At 44.5% G+C, this 27,141-nt stretch overlaps 1 protein-coding gene across 1 annotated transcript in view; it reads left to right on the top strand.

Moving 5' to 3' along the window:
- Positions 1-11,811: 11,811 nt before the first annotated feature.
- Positions 11,812-27,141, top strand: part of SLC44A5 (solute carrier family 44 member 5) — a 75,505-nt gene continuing 60,175 nt past the window's right edge. Inside the window, exon 1 of the mRNA XM_082053753.1 lies at positions 11,812-11,853. Coding sequence (XP_081909879.1) covers positions 11,817-11,853 — 37 coding nt within the window. The 5' untranslated portion in view covers positions 11,812-11,816. The remainder of the gene's footprint in view (positions 11,854-27,141) is intronic.

Below are 27,141 nucleotides of genomic sequence, written 5' to 3'. Positions count from 1 at the left end.
GTGGGGAAAAGGATTACTGTAGACTGATATGCAGTACAAACTGAAGCTAAAGGAAAAGACTTACTGAGTCATCCTTAGTTCTTCCATGTATGCTTTATATAAATGCTTTAAAAACATCATAATTTTATATATGTGTGTGTGGATGTGTGTGCAGTTTCTTTTCTCTGTGGTTTGTGCTTTGAAGTGTACTCATTTCATGTGTTACCTATAGCTGTAAAGCCCTGAGGCTAAAAGAAAGAACAATGAACCAAGCATTCACTCTTTTGGTTGAAATAGTTGACTGAAGTGTGATGTAAGATGTGAGCTTTGCAGTATTTAATCGTTACCAGGATTAGCAGCACAGGTGGAGTAACCACAGTCTGGCTCTCTCTCCATCATTTGTCTCCTAGTGCTTCTCTTTTCTACTCCTTCTCATTTTGGGTTTTCCCCACACACATAAGCACACAGCAGATCAGCAGTAGTGCTGGGAAAAGACCTCATAACTGCATTTTCTACCTAAAATTGCACATTCCTATGTTTACACATCTCTCCCTGGACTTCATCCCACTCCTTTCACAAAGAGGTTTTCCCTGTTGGGCACATACATGACTGTATCAGCTCCCCTGTGGACACTGCTGGTGGCTTTGGGGTTTTTTTGGGTGTTGGTTGGGTTTTGGGGGGTGTTTTTGTGGTTGGTTGGTTTTTTAAGCCTTCTCACATCTCAACACAAACCAATCACACCCCCACCCCCAAATTATATCATTTGACAGCTGCCATCACAAACTGCACCAGTGTTACTTCCCAAGTGCACTCCTGGGACACAGCTCTCTCCTGCTCCAGACCTCCTACAAAGTTTATTACTGAACTATGGGAAATCTAGAACAAGCAACAGTTACACCAGTGTATAAAAAGGTACACATTTTTTTCTATTTTAAAATTAAGCCATTGCCTTCAAAAGATGGCTACTCCATTTAAATAAATAATACCCTAAAATATATTGATTTTTTTTTTTTTTTTAATGTGAGTTAACCGGTCATCCAAGAAAGCTAATAATGAAAATATTATTTAAATAGGATGTAAGCCATAATTTGCTGAGTGTGGGAACAACTAACAGCCATGTTTTTTACTATTCTCAGAAAACAGCAGCAGAAATACTAGCGTTCCGATAACATGGATACAGGCACTTGCACAAAATAAAATGTTAAGACAAAAAACCCTTGTATGTATGTGGTGCATAGTTAATTTGTATAAATGTTACATTTCAATATACATTTTGATCTTTGCTGTCTCTGCAGGAATTTGTTCAGGCATCTGGGTAGTGGACTAAAATGCCAAGACACTCCACAGGGTATGTTGAAACACGCAGTTACGAGTCTCTTGTCATGACATCAGTTCAGAAAGAGTTGCCACTGCTGGGCACCAAGACTAATATTAACCCCAGAGACATAACATCTAGGTTTTTAAGCTCCACTAACCCAGAACCACTACAGCTGAGTATTATACTCTGATTTGTTAAACTGTTTAAGGCTATTGTTATCGTTCCCACAAAATAACCCTCTCGTGAGCTTTGTCATACCAATATGGTGATGCTATTCAAGTACTTAATATTTCTGTAAGAGTCTGGAGCTGCATAAACAGAAAAACCCCTCCAAACCAGTAAAGTAAAATTGAACTACAAATAAACCCCCCACTTTTGACATTATGATTTGGAGCAAATTAGGTACGCAACCTTCTCCTGAGACTACTTTGATTTTTTTCCAAGCTTGGGCTTTCATACTCCAAAATTAATATAGATCACCCCCAGAACCCAGCCAAACCAACAAAAATGAGAACTTGGGACTTAATGAAAGCTGATTCAAGACAGGAAATTGAGTTGGTCAGATGTGTTGAAAATGATGGCAACCAGAAACTGCATTATGAAGCTCTGTACAAAACAATCCTTTCCTCGCCCTCCCCAGGCCATCTGCAGATGTGTGGATTTGCAAAGTAACACGTCTGTTCTTGGAAGAAAATGCACCAACAGCAATGTTAATCTGCAAATTCAAACTGCAAAGACATCACAGGTGGTACACACCAAACACTGGCCAAGACAACAGCAGAAAGTTTCATTCCATGTTTATGACCAGGTCTGCTTCATTTCAAGTCAGTTATGTCATTGCTCCCTTCTTCAGCAGAGATCTCAGCCAGACTGCAGCACTGCTGACTGCCCCGCTGTTCTGCCCCAGGGTGCCTGCAGCACAATTCTCCCTGACGCTCTGGAGTGGATGGTGCGGTGGCCACATCACCCTTCCCGGAGCAGTGGGCACCGGTGTCCTGAGGAGCTCCCAGGGCATCGTGCTCAGAGTGAGGGGCTTCCACAGCCACCCCTGTGACTGAAAATGAGGAGCCGCGCTGCATGCTGCCCTGTGGTGACATGGGCACCCACCTGCACCCTTGAGCCAGCAGGTGAGACTTGCAGGGCGATGTTCCCCTTGGGTAACCAGAAAGCAAACCTTGTAAAAGAAGTGGGGTCCCTAGAAAAGACTGGAGATCAGGCCGCTTGTACACAAGAGAAAACTCATGCTGGGTTTTGAATTCATCTGGATGTGGATTAAAGTTTCTAGGGCATGCAGCCAGCATTAGATTTAAATGTAATATGAATGGCAAGGAAACCGTATGAGATATAAAACACATCAGCCTGAAAACACATTTAAAAGGAAGCAAGAAAGCAGTTTTGCTAGTAAGCCTGACATTTTTTGAAGGAGGACAATATAGCTAATAGCTGCAGTCAGTTCCAACAGACCGTGTGTGTTAACAGGAGATACCAATGCAGTTAAAAAAGAAAAATCCAGATTGAATTAAAATAACTATGTACACGAGACACCTAGTAAAGGTCTTCTGTGCTCCAAAAATTCCCTTAAAGTAACTTTTATATTACAAATGTATCTTCCAGCATGTGGGTACATGATAACAGATTCTACAGGGCTGTACATGATCACCTAAATTAAAATAATGATATTGTGTTTTAATATACACAGTGCTTTACTATTACTGATGTTGTTTATCGCCATGGTCAGACCTGTGCTTTACAGTGGTGCTTTACAGAACAAAAAACACGCAGACTTTGTTTGCCAAATTTGCGTCTGATCATACATTTTTAAAAGGTAGGGGGAAAAAAGAGAGAGAACAGTGAATTTACAATAATAAAAGTGAAAATCAGCCGAGGGTAAGGTAGAGCGTCCTTTCCCCTGCACAGGACCATGTTCCCGCGGTCTCGGGAGGGCCTGGGCCGGGGCTCGGTTCTCGGCCCTCTTCTCAGGCTGGCGGCAGACGAGCGGTTCTACCGGGGTGCAGCAGCGGGAGAGGCGCGTCCCGGCCCGTCGAGGGTCGCCGGTCCCCCGCCGCTGTCCCGCCGGGGCGGGCCCGGGCCTGGGAAGCCCTCGGAGGTGGAGTCGGGCAGGGACTTTTCCGGGGCCGGTGCCGCAGGTGAGCCGTCGGGGCGTGCAGGGCGGGTCGTCCCAGGGCAGGTGGGGGTTGGCCCGGGATGCGGCCGCTGTCAGAGGGTGCCGGTCCCCCGAGGCCGGGTTGGCTGCGGCTGAGCCGTGTGCCGGCCCAGGGCTGCTCGCACCGGCGGGGAGAGCAACTCAGCCGAGAGCAGCCCCGTTCTACCTGCCCGGCCGGCCCGGGGGATGCTCCGGGGGATGCCGAGCCGGGCCATCCCGAGCCGAGCCATCCCGAGCCGAGCCATCGGTCGTGCCCAGCTGTCCCGCGCTGTGCCGGAGCTGGGCTGAGCTCCTCAGCTCCCCAGTGGGCGTGCGGGGGAGACGGGGTAAAGGTGTGTCGGAACTCTCAACGGATAGGGAGCTGAACTCGCCGAGAGGTTTAAAGTTTCGGGGCCGAGGGATCTGCAGCTCCCGGCCCCCGCAGCCCCCGGCCCCCACTCGCCGTGTCCGCCGCACCGTCTCTGGCTGCCCCGGGGTCGGAGGGGGCGGGTGTGGGACAGACACAGACTGGAGGGAGCTGCTCTCCGCAGGGGGAGGAGAACGCGAGTCCCAGCGCTGGTGTTGACACCCGGTTCCCTGCCAGGGGGGATGCTTGTTTTCCCGTTCCGTGCTCCCGGTGGGTGCTGCCACCCCGCTGCCCGCCCCGGGGAGACCCGCACCCGTCCCTCAAGGAGCCGTGGACACCGCGGGGACACCCCGGGAGATCGGAACCAGGGACAGGGGCATGGCAAACGGCGGGCTGAGCGAAGAGGTTTTGTGAGGGCACACAACAGAATGTGCCAGTAGAGGCCGCTGCAGAAAGTCCTTTGCAGGCCGGGTGCCATTAACATTTCTGTTGTATCAGCTGTGCTGTGCAAGGCCGTACCAATGCTGACATTTGATAGAGCACAAGAACGTAACCATGTGAATGGGTATTGATGTAAGATGCAATGTAGACATCAATTTTACAGTAAAACCTGTGAGTTATTTTTGATCTAGTGCAGCAAATGACAAAACACAAATTCTGCCTTAAACTACAAGAGTTCAGTTTCCATAACAGCTGACAGAACTTGTGCCCCCATACTGATGACAGAGTTCAGTAACGATTACAGCTGTTGCTTTTGTTGGATTGCATAAGGCAGAGTTTAGAATGACTGAGATTATTGCCCCGTTGAGGCATGTGCAGCAGAAAAGTAAAGAAAGAGAGAAATCTTTTGTTGGAGATCCTGGATGAAGAATGATGGGAGTGAGAATATGGGCACAAGAAGGTGAATGTTGAGATTTTCATCCAACATTCATGTGGCAGCCAACCAGGCCCTTTGCAGCACTGGCAGCTAAACCTCATTTTGCCACAGAAGTAACAAGTCTTGTACGAGGTCAGCTCAAGGGTCCGTCTAGCGTGGTATCCTGCTTATGGCAGTTGCAATGAAGAAAGCGACAGAAGGGTTCAACAACAGACATTTACCAATAATGTAGTGGGTTTTTTTATTTTCCTTTTTTTTTTCCTTTTCCCTGTCATCTTTTTTTTTTTTTTTTTTTTTTTTTCCTAATTTAGAAGTTTCCTGAGCTGGAGGTGATGGCTTTGTATTAAATAATGCTTCATGGATGTCTCTTTGACTAACTTGACCAGTTTTATTTTTGAATGTGTTGGGAACCACAACTTTGTTTCTTACACTATGAAGCATTACTTCAGTTTGCTTGTTTTCAACCTGGTATCTACTAACTTCATTTATTGTCCTTACTGCCTGAATTGGAAAAGGCAGTGAACTATCAGTCCTAGTTATCCTCTGTGTGTCAATGATTTTAGAGAAAGATGTCTTGATGTCCACTTGCTATTTTTTTTCCAAGCTGTATGTTCCTCTTTGGATACCTTGTATCATGTCTTGGTGTTGTGGCAAGAGTCAGATTCATAAAGCGGCTCACGCTCTTGCATAAAGATGAGAGTATAAGTTCTGTTCTATTTTCCTGATAATTGCTGGTACTCTGTTTTGTCTCCCTCTGTACACTGAAATTAAAATTTTCATGTATTATCTGTGATAACAAAATATGATTCCTGGGATGTAATGATCAACTCAAAGTTCATCTTTGTATATAGTTATTGGTCTGCTACTCTTGTCTGTATGATTTTACGTTTATCTACCATGAGCATATCTGAAATTCTTTCAGTCCCATAAATAATTTCCTATCAGCAGCACCATTTTCCATTTCAGTGTTCCTCCCCTTTTTCAAATCCTTGATGGGTACCTGGAATGGCAAGAGTCCCAACACATAAGTCTTTGAGGTTCCATGGGTGACCACACCACTACAACAATATTTTGTTTAGAAATTTAAAAAAAAATATATTTTTGTAAGGGCATGTGGAAGGAAAGTGTCTGGTCCTTTAAGGATATCCAGTCAAGAACCTTTTCAATGCAAAAAGGGAGAACAAGAAGCGGAGGAAGTCATAAACAAGAACATAAAGAGACACAGACCTGACTGACAAATGGTAAGAGAGGCAGCAGTGAGACACAAACTTGATCCGTCACACTCATTGATGAAGGAATGTTTATTTCGGTAAGATTATCTGGTCAAAGGTCTTGTCAGATGGGATATCAAGAAAAAGTGAGAAGCTGTAAACAAAAAACATGGAGATACAAACTTGACAAGCAAATATAACAGCAACAAAGACAAGAAACAAGCTGGCTCTCAACAAGCTGCAGGCAAACTGGGACTTCGTAACTGATAAGGGTGCAAACCTGGGGTCCAGAATGTTGGGAAGGGATCCATGTAGCTGTGCAAACTATGAAGGAATGTGCAGGGCAAGGGTGTCTGGGGGAACAAAGGAGGAATAGGCAGAATGGGGTATAAAAAGGAGCAGTTGCGTAAAAGAGCTCAGGCAGTACACTTGTCTGACTGAGCCCAGCACCTGATTGCCTCAGTCTTCTTATAAAATTCTATCTTATTAAATCTTTCCTTAACTATCTCTCTTCGTAATCTCACTACCTATCCCATGTGTATGTGTGTTGTAAGGGTGAAGTGCCATCTACTGAGGGTCCTGTGTGAGTGGATTTGGTACCAGCAAATGGCATCACCTGGGACTGTAGGACCCCTGGCCTGTGTTCCCAGCGACTGCAGCCGGTGAGGTCTCCATGTCACCTGCTGGAGTGGCAGGAGGTCTGGGCTGCCGGCTGCTGCAGTGGAAACAGAGTGTGTCCTGAAAACTTGCTCTGGCACCAGCAGCCAGAGCGGGACGGCAGGTCACAGCTCGTGTGCCCAGTGCTGGCTGCTGAGGGTGATCAGTGCCTCTATCTTCCCCAAAGCGGGTGTGCATGTCTCGGTTGCTGGCAAACTTTCAGCTGGACTCACTGGTGAGCAGGAGAGGCTGGGATGGGGGGGGTATCAGGCAGGCAAGGATCCATGCTGTTATCCAGAGCCACCTGAGAGCTGAGTGCTGTGGGATGAGTGCGCTGCATCACGCTGGACCAGCCAGCAAGTAGACGGACCCTGAGGCAGGTAAGAGTGGGGGGATGAGGGAGGCTACTGAGCAGACAGAGAGGCTGCGAGTGTCTGTGTCCACCCAGAGAGAGAGGCTCGTGTGTGTATGCACCCTGAGAGTGTCACATGTGCACCCAGAGAGACTCACTGTGTGTATCCAGAGGGTCTCGTGTGTGCGTGCATCCAAAGTCTCATGTGTGTGCATGCAGAGAGTCTCATGTGTGTGTGCATCCAGAGTCCCATGTATGTGTGTGCTTAATGTGGGTGCTGTGTGCAGGTACTGCTGAAGGCAGCACCTCCTCGGTGGCAGTGCGTGTGACCGCTCGGGTCTGTGTCTGTGTGTGTGTCTTTAGGACACCCGCTCAGCTTTGCTACTGGCTGAACCTGCACATGGGAAGGTGGCAGACACATCTCCGCTGGGTCCCCAGCCACTGGGTGCCTCAGTGGATGGGCAGGAGGGGTCCGGGGCTGGAGCTGCAAGAGGCAACAGCCACTCCTAACATCCATGAACATGCTTTAGCCATAAATAGACTTTTTCTTTTCCTTCTATGCTGGCTAAATTTATTTAAGACTTTTTGATGAGGAACCTAGTGGAATGTTTTCAGAAATCCAAGTAACATGAAGGTCAGCTATATTCCCTCATCTTCATGCCTGCTGAATCCTTAGGAGGTCTCCAGTAGTTCTGTGAGCCCTGACTTTACCAAAATCATACTTCCCAACATAACATATATTCCAAATCTGTCTGTATTATTGTAATTTCCACTATGTGCAATGTGCAAATGTGAGGTTTATCAGTCTGCAGTTTTCTCAATTTTTATCAGAAGTATTTTCAAAAGTTTCCCAAATGTTGATCATCTTCAAATCTATATATGCATAGGAAGCTTAAGGAAAATCCCATATTGGCCCTACAAATTCTCTTCCTGGTCTTGACATTTTGAAAAGGCTGGAAAAGCTGGAAAGCTGCCCAGCAGAAAAAGACCTGGGGGTGCTGGCTGACAGCTGAATATGAACCAGTATGTGCCCAGGTGGCCAAGAGGTCACCAGCATCCTGGCTGGTACCAGCACTGGTGTGGCCAGCAGGCCCAGGGCAGTGACTGTCCCCTGTACTGGGCACTGGGGAGGCCAAACCTCGAATCCTGGGGGCAGTTTTGGGCCCCTCACACCAAGAAAGCCCTTGAGGTGCTGGAGCAAGTTGAGAGAAGGGAACGGAGCTGGTGAGGGGCTGGAGCACAAGTGTGATGGGAGCGGCTGAAGGACCTGGGGGGTTCAGGAGAACAGGAGCTGAGGGGAGACCTTCTGATCTCTGAACTGCCTGAAAGGAGGTTGGAGCCAGGAGGGGTCGGGCTCTGCTCCCAAGGAACAAGCGCCAGGACAAGAGGAAACGGCCTCAAGTTGCGCCAGGGGAGGCTGAGGTTGGATCTTGGGAACAATTTCTTCCCCAAAGGGCTGTTGGGCATTGGAACAGGCTGCCCAGGGCAGTGGTGGAGTCACCATCCCTGGAGGGGTTTAACAGACAGGAGATGAGGTTCTCAGGGATATGGGTTAGAGGTGGATTTGACAGTGCTGGGTTGATGGTTGGACTTGAAGATTTTAGAGGTCTTTTCCAACCAAAATGATTCTATGATTCTATGAATAAGGATTATTCTTAGTGTCCACGCTTTTTTGCAAATTAATGCTCAAACACTTCCTTGCCTGCCTTACTGCTTACTGTGCTTTCACATTTAACCTGCTGAATGTTATGATCCTTTATAATTTACTCATTTGAACACAACTTTAACTTATTTAAAGATTCCTCCTTGTTTATAGCAACTGCCCTGTTCACTCTCTCTCAATGCGTTGCCTTCCTTTTGCCATTTCTCAGGCCTTTCTGTGAAACAAGAATATATAAAGATCATCTGCTGTGTCTGAAAGTAGTGTCCTCACAGAGCCTTCTGTGTCCCTGAAAAACTCAAACTCCTGTAGTTTTTAGCTCTATTCTGAACTTTTAAATTATTTTTTGGCAAGTTTTCTCTCTTTCTCTCTCTCTCTTTTTTTTTTTTTTTTTTTTTTAAGCATATTTTTAAGTTATTCAGTTATTCCTTGGGTCGAATAGCTAGAACCAAGTCTAAAGTTACTTCTTCTCCTGGAGGGTTCTACACTAATATCTAAATATGATACATTATTTTATTTTTAAAATAATCGTAAGAATCTTAATTTAATATTGATCTATGCACCCTAATGAAAAGAAAGAAAAAGCTTTGCTGGAGTACATGTTAGGTAGTTTGTTTGGGTTTGTTTTGTTTTGGTTTGGTTTGGTTTGTTTTTTTTGCCAGAACTTGGAAGTGCTGTGTAAGTAAAAGCTCATTTCTGGTTGTTCACAACAGCCCTAAATATATATTTTCTTATATATAACGTACACTATATGTTGTATTATATATAGCACTTATGCTAAATTTAATGTGTTAAATACAGTATATAATAAATAATATAAATAGATTACATTATATTACATTACATTACATTACATTATATTACATTATATTACATTATATTATATTTACAATAATATATATAGACACAAAATAATATATTGTGCATGCTGTATATCTTATAAACTATGTATAACATATTATACATATAGAATATATTTTATATATTTATTTGTAGATCTGGCTATACAAACTCCATTACCTATGTTTTTTCTTGTGTAGTTTGTTGAGATTTCAATGTCCATTCTCCAAAGTAGACTCTATATAGATACACTCTGCACAGAGGAAGCAAAGTGACCCTGAGCTGTAGAATAATCCTGAGTTTTCCTGAGACTTGTATCTCAGTTCTGACCAGCAGGTCCTGTCATGGCCGGTACCTTCAGGTTGCTGTGCTGTACCAGAGTGAGCCAAAGACACTGACCCATGCCCAGCTGCCTACAGAGCTGTCCTGCATAGCTTTCCTCACATTTGACTCCACCTCTGACACAAGAAATTATTCTTTCTGTAGGTGGGATTGTCTGAACTGTTCTTCTAGTCATCAACACTGGATGAAATAAGGAGTTCTTCATAGATGGCAAAACGTGTCACCCCTTTTCCACAGCAGGTGTTTGCTCGTGGGATCCGTTTGCTGGGACACAGAGGGGCACCTTGTGCAGCTGAACCAGAGGGAGGCTCAGGAGGACAGGGGGGCTGGGTCTGAGAAAGGACTTTGGGCCCTGCAGCCCACCAGTGGCACACAGAATGCATAAACTTCTACCTGGGTAGTAATCTGGTGAAATGAGGTAACTGGAGGAAGCAACTACTCATTTTAAAAATCAGAGGAACAAATAAATCGTCACGATTTAATGCAGAGGGGGAAAGAATTCCCCCCACTACTTCCACTACTAGCAGACAAAACTGCATCTGTGAAATTCAGTCATTAGAGCAATTGTCCTGAACTGAGACCTCTGGGAGGACGGACAAGGTGTTAGAGATGCCTGATTTAGTTTTCTTAGAACGAGCCAAGGCAGCTGGTTCTACAAGACCTGATGATGCTCTGACTGCAGAGGAGGCTCATACTCACATAGCCTCTAGCACATGTATGATTGGGTTATATTTCAATACAAGCATGGTAACAACTTCATGAGCTATGCATATTAATTTACTCATCATATGCCTTTGAGAGTCTTAAGCCAACTTTTGAAAGGATACCTTTATTTGCAAGCCTTGGAAAAAGTACCTTTTCCTCAATCGCTCATGTGTAAAAATGTAAATGGTGGCCTACAGGTGCACGTCTGTCAAGAATTACATAGGGTATTTCAGAATGTGTTTCAGTATAAAATGTTCTGTGTGTTGGACTTCGTGATGTTTCCCTAACAACAGAGTAATAGATAAACAGCAATGTGATATCTGAATATAGCGTCCCTTTGCTGTAGTGATGATTTGGGCTGTCAAAACTAACAAAGAATCTCAGCAATCAGACCAATTGCTCTTGAAGTGGCCATTGCCCCATTCAGGTAAAACAAAGGGAGGTAGATGACAACTGAAGGAATGTTTATGCCCAGCAACCCAAATTTGTCAGGACTGGACCTGTTTTTTGACTGAATCATGAAAATGCCACCACCCAGAACCAAAACGAAAGCGTTACAATTCCCCCCGGTGGGGAGGCGACAAACGGCCCCGCTCTCTGTGAGCAGTGCGGGTCCCTCCGGTTCTCGGCAGCCCCGTGAGCTCACACCTGTGCTGGCGGAGGGAGGCGGCTCTGGGGAGGCTCAGCACGGGGGCCCGGACAGCTCCGCGGGGCGGGAGCGGCTCCGACCGGCTGCTCTGCAGCGGCGACACCGGCGGGCTCGGGCCCGGAGCGGGACGGGCTTCCCGGCAGCGCCACGAAACCCCCGGGCCCGTGCGGCTGCGGCAGCCGCGTTTCGGGGGGAACGGGCAGTGCTGGCGGCGGGGGATGGATGGAGATCCCCCCGCTGCGGACCGCACCGGGTACGGCCGGCGCTGCTACCGGCCGCCGAAGTTGTCACCAGGAGCCGAGACCAGGCGAAGTTAGCGCGGCGCGTCCCGCCGCGGGCAGCGGAGGGGGTGCGGGGCAGCGGTGGGGGTGCGGGGCAGCGGAGGGGGTGCGGGGCAGCGGAGGGGGTGCGGGGCAGCGGTGGGGGTGCGGAGCAGCGAAAGGGGGTGCGGAGCAGCCGCAGCCCGTCCACCCGCTCTGCGCCCCCTGCCCGCGGCCCCCCCGCGCGGCTCGGGCACCGCCCCCGCGGGCTCGGCGCAGGCGTCGGCCGCGGAGCCGGCGGGACGGGAGGGTCAGCGCGGGGCGCGGGCGCTGCTCGGAGCGGAGGCTGCCCGGGCGCTGCCGCCTCTCATGCCTGCACGGCAACAAAGAGCGCGCTGAGCGGCGGGCGGAGGCGCCGGGCCCGGGCTGCGCCGGTGCGGGGGGCACCGGGAGACCATGGCGAGGAAGGGAGAAGCCTCCGCGTCTCTCTACGGTGAGCGCCCGGCGCGGGGGCAAGGCGGGGCGGGCCCGGTGCTGGCGGGCGGAGGCAGCCGGCCCTGTGCCGCCCTCCGGCCTGTTTACATTGCGGACCCAGCGTGCAGCGGCAGCCAGAGTTTGTTTGTCTCGGCGGGGCCGCCGTGGGCGTAGGGCCCCGAGCGGAGGATCCCCGGGCTCGGGCGCTGCTCTGCCCGCGCTGCGGCTCGCCCGGCCCGAGGAGGCGGGACGGCCGGGCTAGGAGCCGCTGTGCGCAGAGGCGAGATGGGGGCGGGCAGGGCGAGAACCCCCTCGGCTCCCGGCTCTCCGGCAGCAGGTGCGTTGCGGCCGCGGTGTAGGGGCTGCGGAGGGGCCGGGCGGGCGAGCAGGCCGGCGGCAGGTGCGCGGCGGCGGGAGGGCCGGGCAGGCCAGGCCGCGGCGGCCGTTGTGCGGCGCGGGGGCTGCGCACCCGCGGGCCGGGGGTGCCGACCTTGGGGCGCAGTGAGCGGCGGCTCCCGCGGGCGCAACCGGTTCCGCGCTGAGCGGGAAGGTCACCGGGGGCAGAACTTCATCTGGGTGCTCCAGCTCTGCTTTAATTGCTCCTCGGAAGCTCATGTATTTGCGACAGAGGACACGGGGTTTGCAAAGCTTCTTAGCCGGTTTGAAGGTGTCGCTACAAAACCGATTTCCTCTTCAGTGTGCGCGAGATTTCCATGCAAAACAAATCTGCAGAACGAGCAACCCCCTTGGAAACAAGGCTGCTTTTCTGTCGGTCCCGGAGGCTGCCTGTAATTGGCTGAGTTACACGAATGGCCAGGACCGGCTTGGGAAGCAGCCTTTGCCTCGACATCGCGGGCGTGCTGTGTGACATGTTTATGGCTCGGAAAACCGTTTTATAATTCACCTCCGTGGTCTGAGCCTTGATCTGGCTAAAGGAAAAATCGCAGCTTGACTTCCTCCCGAAAAAGAAAAAAGCCTTTAGGGAGGGAAAACAAGCCAGAAAGAAATCGGTGCTTCACAGGTGAAATCTAAATAGGCGAGTCTGTAGTTATTTAACTTCTGAGAGAACCTGTTCCTACTCCTGTGGAATTCAAAGTGGTCTTGCAGGCCACTGCAGAGGGAGTGGGCCTGGGACCATAGATACTCAGCACTGGTGGTGGAAAAGACAGGCATGGAAATGTTCTTCTGAAAGAAGAATGGGAGTACAGTGTTCAGGAAGGGAAAATACCTTTTGAATACAGCTCAGTAAGTGCTGTGTATGTTTCCTCACTTGCCATTTGTAAGCAAAAACACTCTGGTAAGAAAGTTGTGACACGAAGTACAGAGTGTTTTATTGTCATAATAAAATTATTTTTTTAAGTTATTTTTTCAAAGCATGTTACTCCGGTAAGAGAGAGGGATCCTTTAGTTATTCAACTTCAGGAAGGAGGGTGGTGTGTTTCACAGTATCACAGTATGTTTGGGATTGGAAGGGACCTCAAAAGATCATCTAGTCCAATCCCCCTGCTGGAGCAGGAACACCTAGGTGAGGTCGCACAGGAACATGTCCAGGCGGGTTTTGAACGTCTCCAGAGAAGGAGACTCCACAACCTCCCTGGGCAGCCTGTTCCAGTGCTCTGTCACCCTCACTGAGAAGAAGTTTCTTCTCAAATTTAAGTGGAACCTCTTGTGTTCCAGCTTGATCCCATTACCCCTTTGTTTGTACTCAACTTGTTTGGAAGAATTATTCTGACTACAGTTTTTGTTATTTTAGCTGTTTCATGTCATCAGTGTGTTTACTTCCATAGACATTTTGAGGCCTGTTCTTAAGCTCTCCCAGTTTTAGCTATGTTACCTGTCTGCATGTGTGAGAAGGATCGTAAATTCATCTTCAGAAACAAGCTTCTTAGTGGTTTCTTAAGTTTAGTCTTCACTGGAACAGCTGTAAGGTGGCTCCAGGAATTTCATCATTTTTTTCCTCAAAATGGGCTAAATATGGAGATTTTGTCAAGAGCAATGACATTGATTTTATTGAGGCTTCTCCCTCTAGCAGGGGACTTCCAAATAAGAAAAAACAAAGCTCTTTCCCAACAGGAAGGTTGCCACTGAAGCTAAGGAGGCAAATTACTCATTATTTCCCTTTCTCATTCTAGCTGATTTTTGAGGTTGTGGGTTGTTTGGGGTTTTTTTTTAGCCAAAGTAGTATTTCCTTTCATGTAACTGCAATGTTAAGGGCTGTCATGTGGCTGTTGAAATCAATGGTGAAATTCTTTTTGACCTCATTGTAGAATTAGGCTCTTAACAGTGATGGTACCATAAGCACTTTCCTATAGGGGTGAACTGCGGTTCAATTGTCGGCTTACAAATCACTGAAGTCCTAATGGATGATGACATTGTCTTTAAAGAAAGCTTTTATCACTGTTTTAAGAAACATTAGTAAGAGTAAGTATATGAAGTACCAAGTTTTATTACTTTCAACTCAAATTTAGCTAGCTGACTTTTTTTATATCTGCATGTTTAGATTCTCTCTAGGAAGAGCTACTTTCCTATGATTTCTTTTGCCAGTAGTGGGTGCAACCAAAACTTGAGTCTGTGGTTGAGTTTCCCAGTTACTGATGTGATCATGTCAATTTCTTTACTAAAAATGATTGTTTATTTTCCCAAGTGGGGAGGTTCTTGTATTTCCCATGGAAGAGCTTTTGATGATCTATGAAACTTTCTGTTAAGATACGTTATTTCTTGTAGCATGCCTGCTTTTCCCTTTCTGAATTCCATCCAGTGACACATGTACCATGCAGGAAGGACATGCTTGGCCTAAATAAAATGACTCTTTAGCCATAGCAGTGTCATATGTCGTGGAAGATGCTGGCTATGATGCTACTGCAGATAAAGCCTCCTGACCTCCTGCTGGTAAATCCTTGTGTATCACGTTTTTGTAATTTGTTTCACCTTCTGAGGTTCAAGGGTCATTTATATGAAAACTGAAACTTGATTTAACACTTTATTCACATGTGAATATGCTCAGAAGTGTTAGAAGTAGGTGAAACTCAGATGGCTTAAACCTTTCTTCCTCTGACACAAACTTGGTCCACTTTATCTAGGCTTTGCAGTGCGTGTTTTAGGTGGGATAAAGCATTTACTCTTTGGGCACATCTGCTCAACCTGAGTATGGAGCTTCAGCAATGACTGGTTTTGCTGACATCATAGTTTTTGATAAAACAGTTAACTGTGGAATAAATTTAGGGGTCTGGGGAGAAAAACAGATTATTTTAAAAGCAGCACTTTGTAGTGTGCTTCCCGTTGTTTATTACTGCAGACAGGTCTCTGAGCGAGAACTTTAGTGCGCTGCTTCATCTGTTGCCTGGTCCTTTGGTCATGTCCTCCACAACATTGTCTCTAGAGTTACAGCCAATGGCTCAATACCTGATTGGAAACCAGTAACAAGTGGTGTCTGTATTGAGACTAACACTAGTATCTTCATCAATGTCACAGGCAGTGGGACTTTATTGTCTAAGTCAAGTTTTGGGGGGCATTTAAGGCAGTAACTTCCCCTATCCCCATCTTTGATTCTCCGCAGTCTAATACAGTGTTTGCTTAACCTTTCATGCCTCAGGGCATGTACAGGGTCGTCTTTCTTGGTCTCCTGCTGATTTTTCACAAGATGTAGAATTATCTTAACACACACCCACTTTTGTAGCAGATTTAATGGAAGTTGATGATGGAATCTTAAGTTATTGGAAGGTATAAACAAAACACACAGAAGGTTTATGCAGTTGCACTGTAGATTTATTGCAAAGTAGGTCTAATAAACACAATACTTATTTGTTGAAAAACACCTAGATACCAGTGCGTACTTTGACGTGAAAGTGACAAAGCGGTTTTAGGCCATTTATGTGGCCGCTGTTTCTTTCTTGACTTCATAAAGTGAATGCAGTGGGGGACACAGGTAAGACTATCACACTTGGTGTATGTGAGCTAGATTTCTAATGTCTCAGAGGATCATGAACATTTCTTCCCAGAGTAAAACTGGGCTCTACATCAGGTGCCTAATGTGGTGATGTGGCTGCATCCTTTGAGCTGTGTGACGTGTTTGTTACTTGTCAAGAAGTTCATGGTCATGTTGAATGTTCTTATAATGAGTTTGTTTTCTTGGAATAGATAAGACAAAGAATATATCATAATTCACTGAACAATCAGTATGGTATCAAGAAAGAATTAGAAATGCAGTACAAATTGGTTTCATTTTAGCTTTTTGTCATGACAAGATTTTAACTCAAATTTGTCTCTAAAGAAGTCAATACAAAGTTGTGCCCCAAAACTTAAGGAAGAACAGGACTGATTAGAGGATAATAATAAACAGGACAATATTAGGGGAAAAAAATAAAGATCCCTATAGAACTGTGTGAGAGTGAACACAAAGGTTTGCACTAGCTTTCTAGATAAATTACAGTAAATTACGTAAATATGCATTTCAGGACTCTTTAAATACATGTTTTCATAATCTGTACTTTGAAGACTTCAAATGCACATTATTGGCTGCAATAGGATATGATATATATATGTATCTAGACACTATTAAATACATATACTATTTCTATTGGACTGTGATGGCTATGTCTATAAATGGTATTTTAAAATGTTGAATTTACCCCATAGAATAGAGACTTTCTGAACAGCAGTGTGGTTTATTGTGTATTGTGGTAAAACCATTATTACAAAGATCACTGGGCATTCTTAGTTTTTTATGCATTGTGGTATTTTGGAAGCATCTGTACTTTGGTACTTCCGTGGCAGTGATACCTTCATGGGATTCCTACGTTGTGCTGATCTCAAAAACAGTTTAAACTTCATTCCCTCATTTGGATTGTCATGGAGACTTTTATGGGATGACTCAGATTTACAGAGCTAGGCGTATCCTGTTTTCACAAGAGGCCTTCAAGAGATTATTAAGGAGATGCAAACAATAGCTCTGTTAAATTTACAGACGTATCCCTTGATACAACAATAAGTCCTTACTTTATTAATACAAGTAGCTTAGTTGAATTCAGTGTATCTTCTTAAAACATGACAAGTGCTGCATGCCTGAAACAGGTCAGTAAGTGTACAGGCAATAAAACCAGTAGGATTTAGTCAATATAAATTGCTCATCTAGTGATCTAGTACTTCGTATTTCTTGAGCCAAATTAATTACTACAGTTTCCAGTCCAGTTAAGATTCTAGAGTATGTGAAAGCATCCAAGCTCTGACTGGTCATCCTCTAGAGCTCGAGTACTGTACTTCTTCCAGTGTATTTAACTGAAGCTGAGCTGTTCTTGGGAGTCAAGTGTTGCTCAACTGTGGACAAGGGTGACACAATCAGGACACCTTTGAGTAAGGAGATTGACTTAACTGTTATTAGTTGATTATTTATTGCTGAGTGGTATGACAGTCACTGAGCATTACCCAGAAAGAAATATTTTAATAAGCTAGGCTTCTTTATGACTACATAAACTTTGTTATATCTTTTAACAAGCAGGATATTAGTACGCAGTTGAGGGGATATTCTCTCTGCTACTGTACAATTGAACAGTGATGTAATGAAATTAACTCTACAGTTCTCTGTCAGATGGATTGGAGCCGTTTCTACATGACACAAACTCCAGGCAAGTGTGGGTGTGTAATGGAGTTGTCACGCAGGAGGAGATAAAGCTCAGACCCACTGCTTTTAGTGAGACCCCCTGTGTTATTGAAGCAAGGCTTTACATATGGGTATGGAATTTTTAAAGCCTTTAATGTTTATTTCCCTGGGCTCTGCGCTCTGAAATAAGAGACATTGCACAGAAGCATGAAGCATAGCTGTTGCAGAGTTAGAATTAGTACATTTACCATAACTTGGTAGTTTTGTCAGAGCTAGTGAATCCTTCTGTTTAGGAATCTGTTGATATTTCTGTGCATCAGGGTGTCAAGAACATAAATAGGTCATTGTTGACCTGACCAGTCTCACCTGAGGCTTCCACCCACATCCCCTGACCAAGGGCTCCATCTGAGCTCGAGCTGGCACCTCTGGTTCCTGGTGGAGCTCAGTCCGAGGTGCGTCTGTCCCAGTTCTGTGTCTGAAGTGCTACATGGAATCCCGGCCCATGACTCTGGCCTGGTGGCCGCTGACTGTCCGTGGGAGCTGTTGCTGCCGCTGCCGTGTTCCTGCCCCTGCTGCTTCAGGGTGCGGTGGTTGCACAGCCCGTGTTTGGGGTGTCCTGGGTCTCAGACCTGCCTTCTCTTGGGGACCAGTCCTGCTCTTGATGTTCTGTGGTCTGTCTCCATGTCATTTTGTCTTCTCAGTGTGACTGTCTAACAATAAAAGTGGATCCTTTTTTGATTAATCAGCATTTTGTGCATTCGTCACAAAGCAGTTGCTTTCACAACTCAACTTCAAAAGAAGTTGAAAAAACCTCTTTGTATCAAATGCAGAGACACCAGTGGTTTTGCGAAGTTAAGACCTGGTACTTTTCACTTACCTATTTGACATGTTAATGTTCTGGTGCGCTTGCAGTTAAATATCTGCACGTGTTCCATCTCTTTCTGTGCTTCTGTCGCTTTCAATGATTTTTGATCTGATCGATACAGTCTTAAATAACTCTCAATAATAGTTACAGTTAAATAGAATTAAAATTGTTCATGGTTTCTGTCCCCTCTTCCTTTTTCCTCATGATGGAAGGTTCATCCTTCCATGTGCTACTTACAGTGACACCCCCTCGCTCTCCCAGCACCAGACTGAAGCCACCAGCGCTGGGACGTGGATCCTTCATCCTTCACTTGCTGCTCCATGTCCTCAGGCTGGTGTGGGCTGCGGTGCCTGGTGCTGCGAGCTGCCAGTGTCTGGAATCTCATGCCAGGAGGAATATGATGTCGATGTTTTTTTCTTCCTCACTCTGGGACCTTTTAATATATTTGCTAACATACTTTGATACCTTGCCCTTCATTGGCCTACAATTTCAAATGATATTCAAACTTGCTATGTGTGGTCGGTTTTCCTTATGTTAAATATTTGCTCTGTTTTTCTGTTTTGTTGTCCCTGAAACCGGCGTTTTCCAGCTCCAGCACTGTGTTTCTTACCTGTGCATTGTGAGCTGTTCGTAGCCTGTGCTGAGCTTGTGCCCATCATTCGTTTTCCCATCCTGTGCATGGTATTACCATCCCGTCTTCTGTCTCCACTTCTCAAGGTCTCTCCTGTCATACTGGGCCTGTATTTCTCTACTCTGCATCCTTACGTTAGAGTCATAAATATATCCTTCTACACGGACCGATTAGTTAATACTATTATCTGTAAAAACATGATAGTACCATACCATGATAAGCAAAAATAAAACAAAGTAGCCATAACTACCTGGTCAGAAGAAAAACTGATGTTATAGTTAAACCAAACAAAAACAAACCTGGAGGTGATTTAGTAAATTCAGGAATTGATCTTCACTTGCACGTGAAAAAAACTTGTTTGCTGTGCGTTCATTCCTGAAGTGCAAGGACAATGTAATATTTACAGTTGCTTAACTGTTTTTACTATTTATTTTCCTATTTATTTGTCCTCAAGGGCAGTCAGATTCACAAAATCTGCCAGTGTGAGTATATAATTTTTCAGGGCATCTGGGTATTGTGTGAAGGAGATGCTGTCTCTTTAGTGACTATTAGCCTAATACAATAATACGGGAGCATCTAGCGGGGATTACATAAATTGACTTAGAGCTGTTAAGCACATAAACAGAAGAGCTTTCCTGTGAGGTTAGGAACAGGGTGTGTTTGGCGAAATATGATTCTGCTTTGTTTAATACAAGGAAGATAAACACATCCCCAAATTTGTTACCAGCCTTGTTCCAGTGAAGGCCAAGCCACACATAGTGGCAGTGCGATGTACACACAACCCTGAACACGCAGGTTTCTCAGGTCGTCTGTTCCAGCTGAACTGGTGCTGATTCCTTTGGGACATTGAAGAAGGTGTTTCAGTCCTAGGTTGAAGAAGGTACCCAAGAAAACCCTGGGAGAAGACAAACAGAACAACCCTTTCAAAGCTCCTTCCAACTTAATTTTCTATGGCCACTTGTTTTGGAGGTGGTTGAATCTCAGCAAGTTTGGGAGCCAGAAGGCCCTGCAAAAAGCAGTGTTTGGGTGGGATACCTCTATATCTCTTTTGCAGTGTTTGTAGCAGCTCCTGGTCAAGTTCAGACACAGCAGACAGCTTTGGCTGTGGGTCAGTATCAATTGCTTAAAAATTCATTCCTTCTTTCTTCTTGGGTAGAGAAAATAGTAGCTAAGATGGGACATCTAGTGCATAGTACTTGTTGGACTGTGCTGACTTGATGAATTAATGGGATCTCATTCGGGTGGCGAGGTGTGGGGGACATAAACTCCATGAGGGTGCTGGCAGTGACAAGCCTGAAAAGCAGTTACTTGGAAAAAATATATTTATTGTAAACCTGTGTGTTACTTTTGCCAGGGTGACAGGAAATAGATGTCTGACAGCCATTAGAGTTAGATGCATGTCTTGGATATCTAAGTTTTCTTAGGCAACAGATCCCAACAGTAACAAAATATAATTGCAGAAAAATGTCCTGCGCAACTTAAACTTTATCTTAATGATTTTACTTTTTTCCCCTCCATATTGTTCAGTCTGAGTTTGTTGGTACTAAGCTTTTATGATACTGGAATTTCAGTCTCTGTAGTTCACTGTTGTCCTTCACAGCAGCTGGGCTACTATAAGCGCCCATAAATAGAAGCAGCCAAGAGGAAATCTCTCTAACTTGTGGGATAATCCCATGGAGCCTACTGCTCATGTACAAATTCAGTGCTGTCCACATGCCCATACAAATTATGGGGAATTTTTACACACAGGGATGAGATGCTTCTGACTGTTCATTCTAAGGGAAGGCCACACAGCAACATTTGCACATGTCCAATCTCAATCCACGTAAGTGAAATCATCCCTTCCCTCAGGTTGTGCTGAAGGGAGCTGCAGCAGGTGACCATCCTTCAGGGTGCTTTCTTGATCACTTATGTTGAAGTCAAAGATCTTCAATTGTACCAGAACCTGAAAAGTGCCTTTGATTGACCTCAGCAGCTGCCAAGACAAGGAATTTGGCCTAGAGGGAAGACTCTCGCTAAAGAGGACCAATAACTAAGGTTCTCAAAAAGTGTTTGGCAGGTTCCTTCTCCAGCAGGGAGTCCCATGCTTGTGCCTGTTCCTTAAACCAGTAGATAATCTGTTAACGTACATGGTTTAGTGTGTTGTGTGGTGCTGATGTGGTGAGTGTGGGAACCTCGTTCTGCCCTGGGAGCAGGTGTCACCAGAAGGAGCTCTAGCACACAAGCGGGGCAGGATTCTGCTTGATTCTCTCTTCTGCACAGCTGATAATATATAGAAAAAAGTAAGTATCTTTGTCAGATTAACAGATTCCTGGTGGGCCAGCTGCATGCACAACGTTTAGACTTGTACAGGGTGATGTGCCATGAAATCTGGTAGCTGAATTAGTGTCCTTCATAATCAGTGCACTTTGAAATAAATGAATATGCTGAATAATAGCTCTAATACTTATTATTTAAGATATTTGTACTGGATGTTACAGTAAAACTGCTTGTTTTTTCATCACTTATGTTTTTCTACGAGAGTTAGAATTTCTTGGACGTGATCAGGTTGCTAAAAACCAGCTGACTAACAGTGTAGCAAAATACTGTATTTATTTTTAGATTTTTTTCCCCCCAACAGAATGATAAATAGTTCCTATGCTGTTGCTTTGCTCTATCTGACAAAAGGCAATGAGCTGTATCTGTGAATACCCCTTTTTGTTGGTTTCAGTACAATGCAATATCTGTGCGATCATCTAGACAACTGCTATAAACAGGAACATTATAATAAGTGCTGTGTGCGTGTGACCAGTAGTCTTGAACTCTTGTAATATTTACCCCTTTAAGTAACTGAAAGGGTTTGAATGGGATTTGTGAGATAATAAAGTATTTAGATATGTATATATTTATATGTTTAGGAAAATATGTATGTAATACGTACATATGTATTTCCTTGTTAGCATTTTTCTGGCATCTGTCCAGGTCCCTGCTACACCTTGACAAAACATAAATAACAGAATTATTATTGCCATAAATACATAATTTTGTTTGGAAAGCAAGTAACCCGTGCACACATTGTTTTTCTGTTTACGCAGTTCATGCCGAGCAGACTCTTGCTGGTTTGTGCCGATGGGCTCTGTACAAGTGCTGGGTGCTGTGGCCAGAGGACTGTGACACGAGTCCAGGGTCTTGCCCCGAGCCTGAGCCCATCACTGTTTTGGGACTCGGGTCCTCCAGGCTGAGAGAACTTCCCTCTCAGCCGCTGTCTTGAAGTTTCTTTGCAATTGTAGAGAAAATAAGAACAAGAGCTCAGCTACTGGGAGCTGCTGGCTCTTTCTGCTGGTCTCTTTGTGATGAAAGGTTTCCCTTTCAACTAAGGGAATCAAAAATTCTGTAAGTAGTGAATGAAGGGTTTGGAGTACTGAAAAACAAAACAGGAAGAGAAATCAGTGAAAGTTTCTTAACAAAACCAACCCTGAAAGAAGTGAATCTGTAACTGGGGATAGTAAACAAATAGACAAACAAACCCACTAGAATTCTGAGCTGTAAACTGTTTGTGAAGGTGTATAGTACACCTGGAAATGTGGTGAGCAGGAGGAAATAAACACACTCTTTTCCAAGTGCACTGTAATGCTATGTGCACTGTAACCGCTACCAGAAAAAGATATCTGAGAAAACCTAAGGATTATGCTCCGTCTCACTCACAGGTGTAAGGACAATATAACGAGAAAGGGTGACACAGTAAAAGAGCATTTTGGGGAAGTGTTTCTTTCTTCCCACACACTGACTTCCATTCATTGGTGCTATCAGCTGCTCATCACTTATTGTATTTGCAAGTCCAGGACTTAGATCCTTGCAAGTATCAAAGTGGAGTTAAAACCTTCTCTCCGACAGTGTTAGAACATCTTAGGAGCCCTCAACAGACTCACCAAATGATCCAAGGTGATGCTGGGATTGGCCTAGGGTAAGTTTTGCTTGAAAGTACAGTTTCAGTTTGTCGCCTGCTCGTTCCTTGTTTTCCTCTGTTTTAGAGGAATTTTGTGGATTTTCCTCCCCACCCTCACTGTTACGGTTTCAACACTACAGGTCTGACCTACAGCAAAATAAAAGTGAATGAAAGACAGGGAATTTGGTGTTTTCTTCTGCACTACATTTGCATTGTATGTCACTATCAGAACTATTTTTTTTTTAAAAGGTAATTGCAGGTGACCAAAATATAATCATACTTAGAATACAAGATTTCTGTCAGGATGAATTTGTACTTGACTCCCAGCTGTGAATTCTCTGTAATGCATTGTTTTTCCCTGTAGGGAAAACTGCCATTGTCTCTTGGCAAAACCTCAGTAGTGATAAACATTGATCAGCAAGTTGTTGAAGGTGATTTTGTACAGTTGTTTTGCAGCTTTCATAGAACTAGGTAGAAGGCACATTGCAGTGGATTTTCTATATGGCTGAAAATTGCAAATCTTTTCCAAATCTTCTGGTGAGTTAAAATGCTGAATCTGTAATAAAGGAAACATTTTGGCTATGAAAAAATATTCCTCTGGAAGCAGTGGGTATGATGAATGTTGTCATGGAGTAATGATCAAATTAGAAAAAGATCAGGAAATACTTAATGGGTAAAGGAAGCCTCTTATTTTCATCAGTTAGCTTATAATGACTTGTGTGTTGCTCAAGACAGGAGATTTATGTGAAAAGAAGCTCACACTTCAGGACCATTTTTCCAGTCATTTTTCTGGAACAAGTAGTACACTCCAAGCAGTTGTAAATGTAATTGTAGGGATACGACTCTGACAGAGTATCAGAGAATCCCAGGAATAATAGTTCTTGGTACCCAGTGATCAGAGCTCTGGCTGATGGATTTATTTGTGGATTTATTTGTTGTTCAGAACAACTGAAACGCTTGAACGCTGGGAATACGAGTAGGAGGGCATGCGAACTGTGGGACAGATTTTTGCTTGAATTCTCTAGCGAGTGGGATGTGTTTAAAGAAGGGGGAAAATCCAGGCTTGGAGGTAAACAAAATACCATCTTGTCTTTAAGACTGAATGTTGGCTTTTGTGTGTATTGTGAAAACACATCATTGCTTCAGTGTTCCAGCATAAGCTGGATGGCAACTGCAGCAGGGACTAACAGGATCAGGGTCAAAATCATGGTGAGGGAGATGGGGACTGTGTCTTGACATAAAATAATCATCAAACACATAGCTAAAAATGTGTCGCAAGACTATAGAGCTCACTGGCAAACTGACTTCACTTTAATATTTCCAGATTTCTGAGTGCAGTAATCCACAACTCTTACAGTTTTTTACTTTTTTTTTAGTCTATAGTAAAGCAGGAAGAGAGACTGAGGATAATAATTGTATGTCTAAAAAAGCCTGGCATTGGAAAGTGTTGGCTTCCATCCTTAGGATACAGTAGAACAGTAACTTGTAACAGACTTCTGGCATATGAGGTTCGAAAGTCAGTCTTTTGTGTCCTAGAATTTCCAGCTTGTCACATTTAATCTATATTAATCTTCACAATTTTTATAGAAGCTTTGATTAGGTTTATTGGTTGAGATCTCATATAGAAGGTCCTCTAAGAGAAAAAACATTTGTTATCCTTCATTTTGTCTGTTAATAATAGGAAAATACATGCTTGTGGTTCAGGTAATTATTTTTTTTCTTCAAGCAAGTTCGTTATCACATTTCCCAAAGCGTTCAGGATATACATGTATTATCATCTTGAGCTGCATTTTGCCATTATTTATATGGTTCTGTCAAGAAATCACATGGGGATTACTGTGTTTCTTTGTAAGCATTCAGGAATAATTTCATTAGTGTATAATCCAGAAGCCAAAACCAAGTAGTAACACAACTATCAAATTCTCATTTATTCACAGTTTACTAGGGTTATAGTTTGATTTACTTGGATTCAGTTGATGGGCAAGTACTGTTGGGTTGGAAAATGCTTGGGTGCAGCAGAAGAAATTATTGCTGGTGGTTAAGATCAAGTCATGTTATGTCTTGCAAAGAATTGTATCTTGAAAACATTCATACAATTCTTAATTACAAAATTGCTGTGGTTTAGATTAAGATTTTAAATTCAGAAATTGATTGGTTTATTCCATTTCTCAGCTGTCAGGATAACTGAAATCCAATTTTATCTTAATGCCCTTATGTTGCCTACTAGATGTAACTTGTGGTAGACATGTCTTTAATGAAGGACGTGTGGATAAGTCTGCTGTTGTTCTAGGGCACCTGATCAGTCTTGTAAATTCTCCTACACTTACGTTACAGTTTGTTCTTCCATGGATCCTACCACATTGTCTCATTCCTGCTTCCCTTGCTGACCTGATTAGGTGTTTCCATTTCCACTTGCTTTGAAGTTTGCTCATCTTTTTTATTTTATTTTTCCCCTCCAGAATAATTAATTGTAATTGTAATTTAGATGGAGATCTGGTATTCTATGTTTTAAGCCAGAGTTCAAATACTGTCATTGCTGCATTGGCAGGGGAAGAAGTCTGGAAAGCTGAAAACATTAGCATTCTAAAACATTTGATCAGTCCTATTTTAAGTGAAATAAGATTTTAAACAAAAAATCCCCAACTAACCAACCAAATGAAAAAAAATCCCTGCCATCCTGGGAGCAGCACTCACAAAAAGAGAACTGTGCTCTTGCACAGACCACAGATATTTTTAGCAGTAACATTGAGCTCGTTCGGGTGATGGGGAATCTGAATGGACAGGCACTCGTAATTGTCTCACAGTTTTACTAGTGGTAGCATCAATGATACCGTTCCTGAAGGCTGCTGCAAATCTGGTTTCCTCAGGCTTCACCTCCTTCAGCACTCACAAGTTCTGCTCAGGTGGACTTTGAGGGCTACAGGTATTGCCCAGGATGTCTGGATCCTGTATCTAATAGTTGGATACATCTGCCCTCCATGCTCCAGGTCAGATACGCTGAACGTGAGCCCAGCGTGGGCAGCTGTTGAACAGCCACATCTGTGTGTGCTGGGTCTGTGAGTGCAGGAGCACTGATGCTCTGGGGCACAGCCTTATTTTGCATGTTCTGCCTGTTCAGTTTGTCACTTGCGTTGTAAATCTGTGTTTGTGGGAAATGTCAGACCTACTATGTATTCATGTAGCAGTTGTCACACAACATGAAGGTACTGGACTTGATCCATGTAGCACAGGACATCATTTCGCACAGTTCCTTATCTTCCGTGGAAAAGCCTCATTGTCTAACTTGGAGAGCTGATGTGTTTGAGCAAAATAGTTGCTGTGGATCATCTAGGGGTTGGTTCCCAGCAGCAGTGTGGGGGTGACATGTTCTCACTATTAAGATACACATATATGGACTGATGAGCCTGAGTGCCTGTAAATGGGACCTGAAAGGTTCATTGTCCAAGAGAAACACATGGCACAAAGACTCAAGTGAAAGACTAGTATCAGCGCTTGTGAAACCAAATACTCAGGGATGAATACTTGTGAGTGTTGTCATCTATCAGTGGAAAACACTTCAGAGCAGGGGTGTCCAACTCATTTTCACTGGAGGACACATCAGCCTTGCAGTGGCCTTCAAAGGGCTGAATGTAATTTTAAGACTGTACAAATGAAGGAGTAGACATCCCTGCTTTAGAGGTTGGAGAGGCTGGTGAATCTTCCAGCCTTCCAGCATCTGACAACAGGTTAATGTTTCTTTTTTGATCAAATCTTAATCTTCTGTGTGGGTGATGTTGTTCTGATTCAGACTACGTAGAATCCCCTGTGAACAATCAAGAATAGGAGAGGGCTCAGAGGAGGAGATGAGCAAGAATGAAGGGAATGACCAGCAGTTATTGGAAAGAAAGCTGAACTTTAATCTCAACATAAAAAGGAGTACAGGGTGACCTTTGCTTTAGATGTACAGTGGGTAACATACTTGTGTAAACTGCCTTTCCTGAAATAGTAGATAGTAATGTTTTCCTGAGCTAATCAGCACAGGGCAGGGAAAATATATGTGTGGCTCAGTCCACCATAAAGTATAAAACAGTCATGACCAATAAAAGGACCTGCAAAGAGGGCCATGGGCTTGAGCTGGCTTTGACTCGTACATTTCTTCCCAGCATCGTGATGATGGACCACAGAGAGACAGGGAATGGGAATCACATTTGTAGTGCGATCCAGCTCTATATTGCACTTGCTATATTGTGCTTGTGTTATGATTTCTATACATGGCTGTATCGCTCTGCTAAACCCACAGAATGCCAAATA

This window comes from Streptopelia decaocto, assembly GCF_964273445.1.
Source record: "Streptopelia decaocto genome assembly, chromosome: 5".
Taxonomy (NCBI): Eukaryota; Metazoa; Chordata; class Aves; order Columbiformes; family Columbidae; genus Streptopelia; species Streptopelia decaocto.
This window is presented reverse-complemented; position numbering and strand designations above follow the sequence as displayed.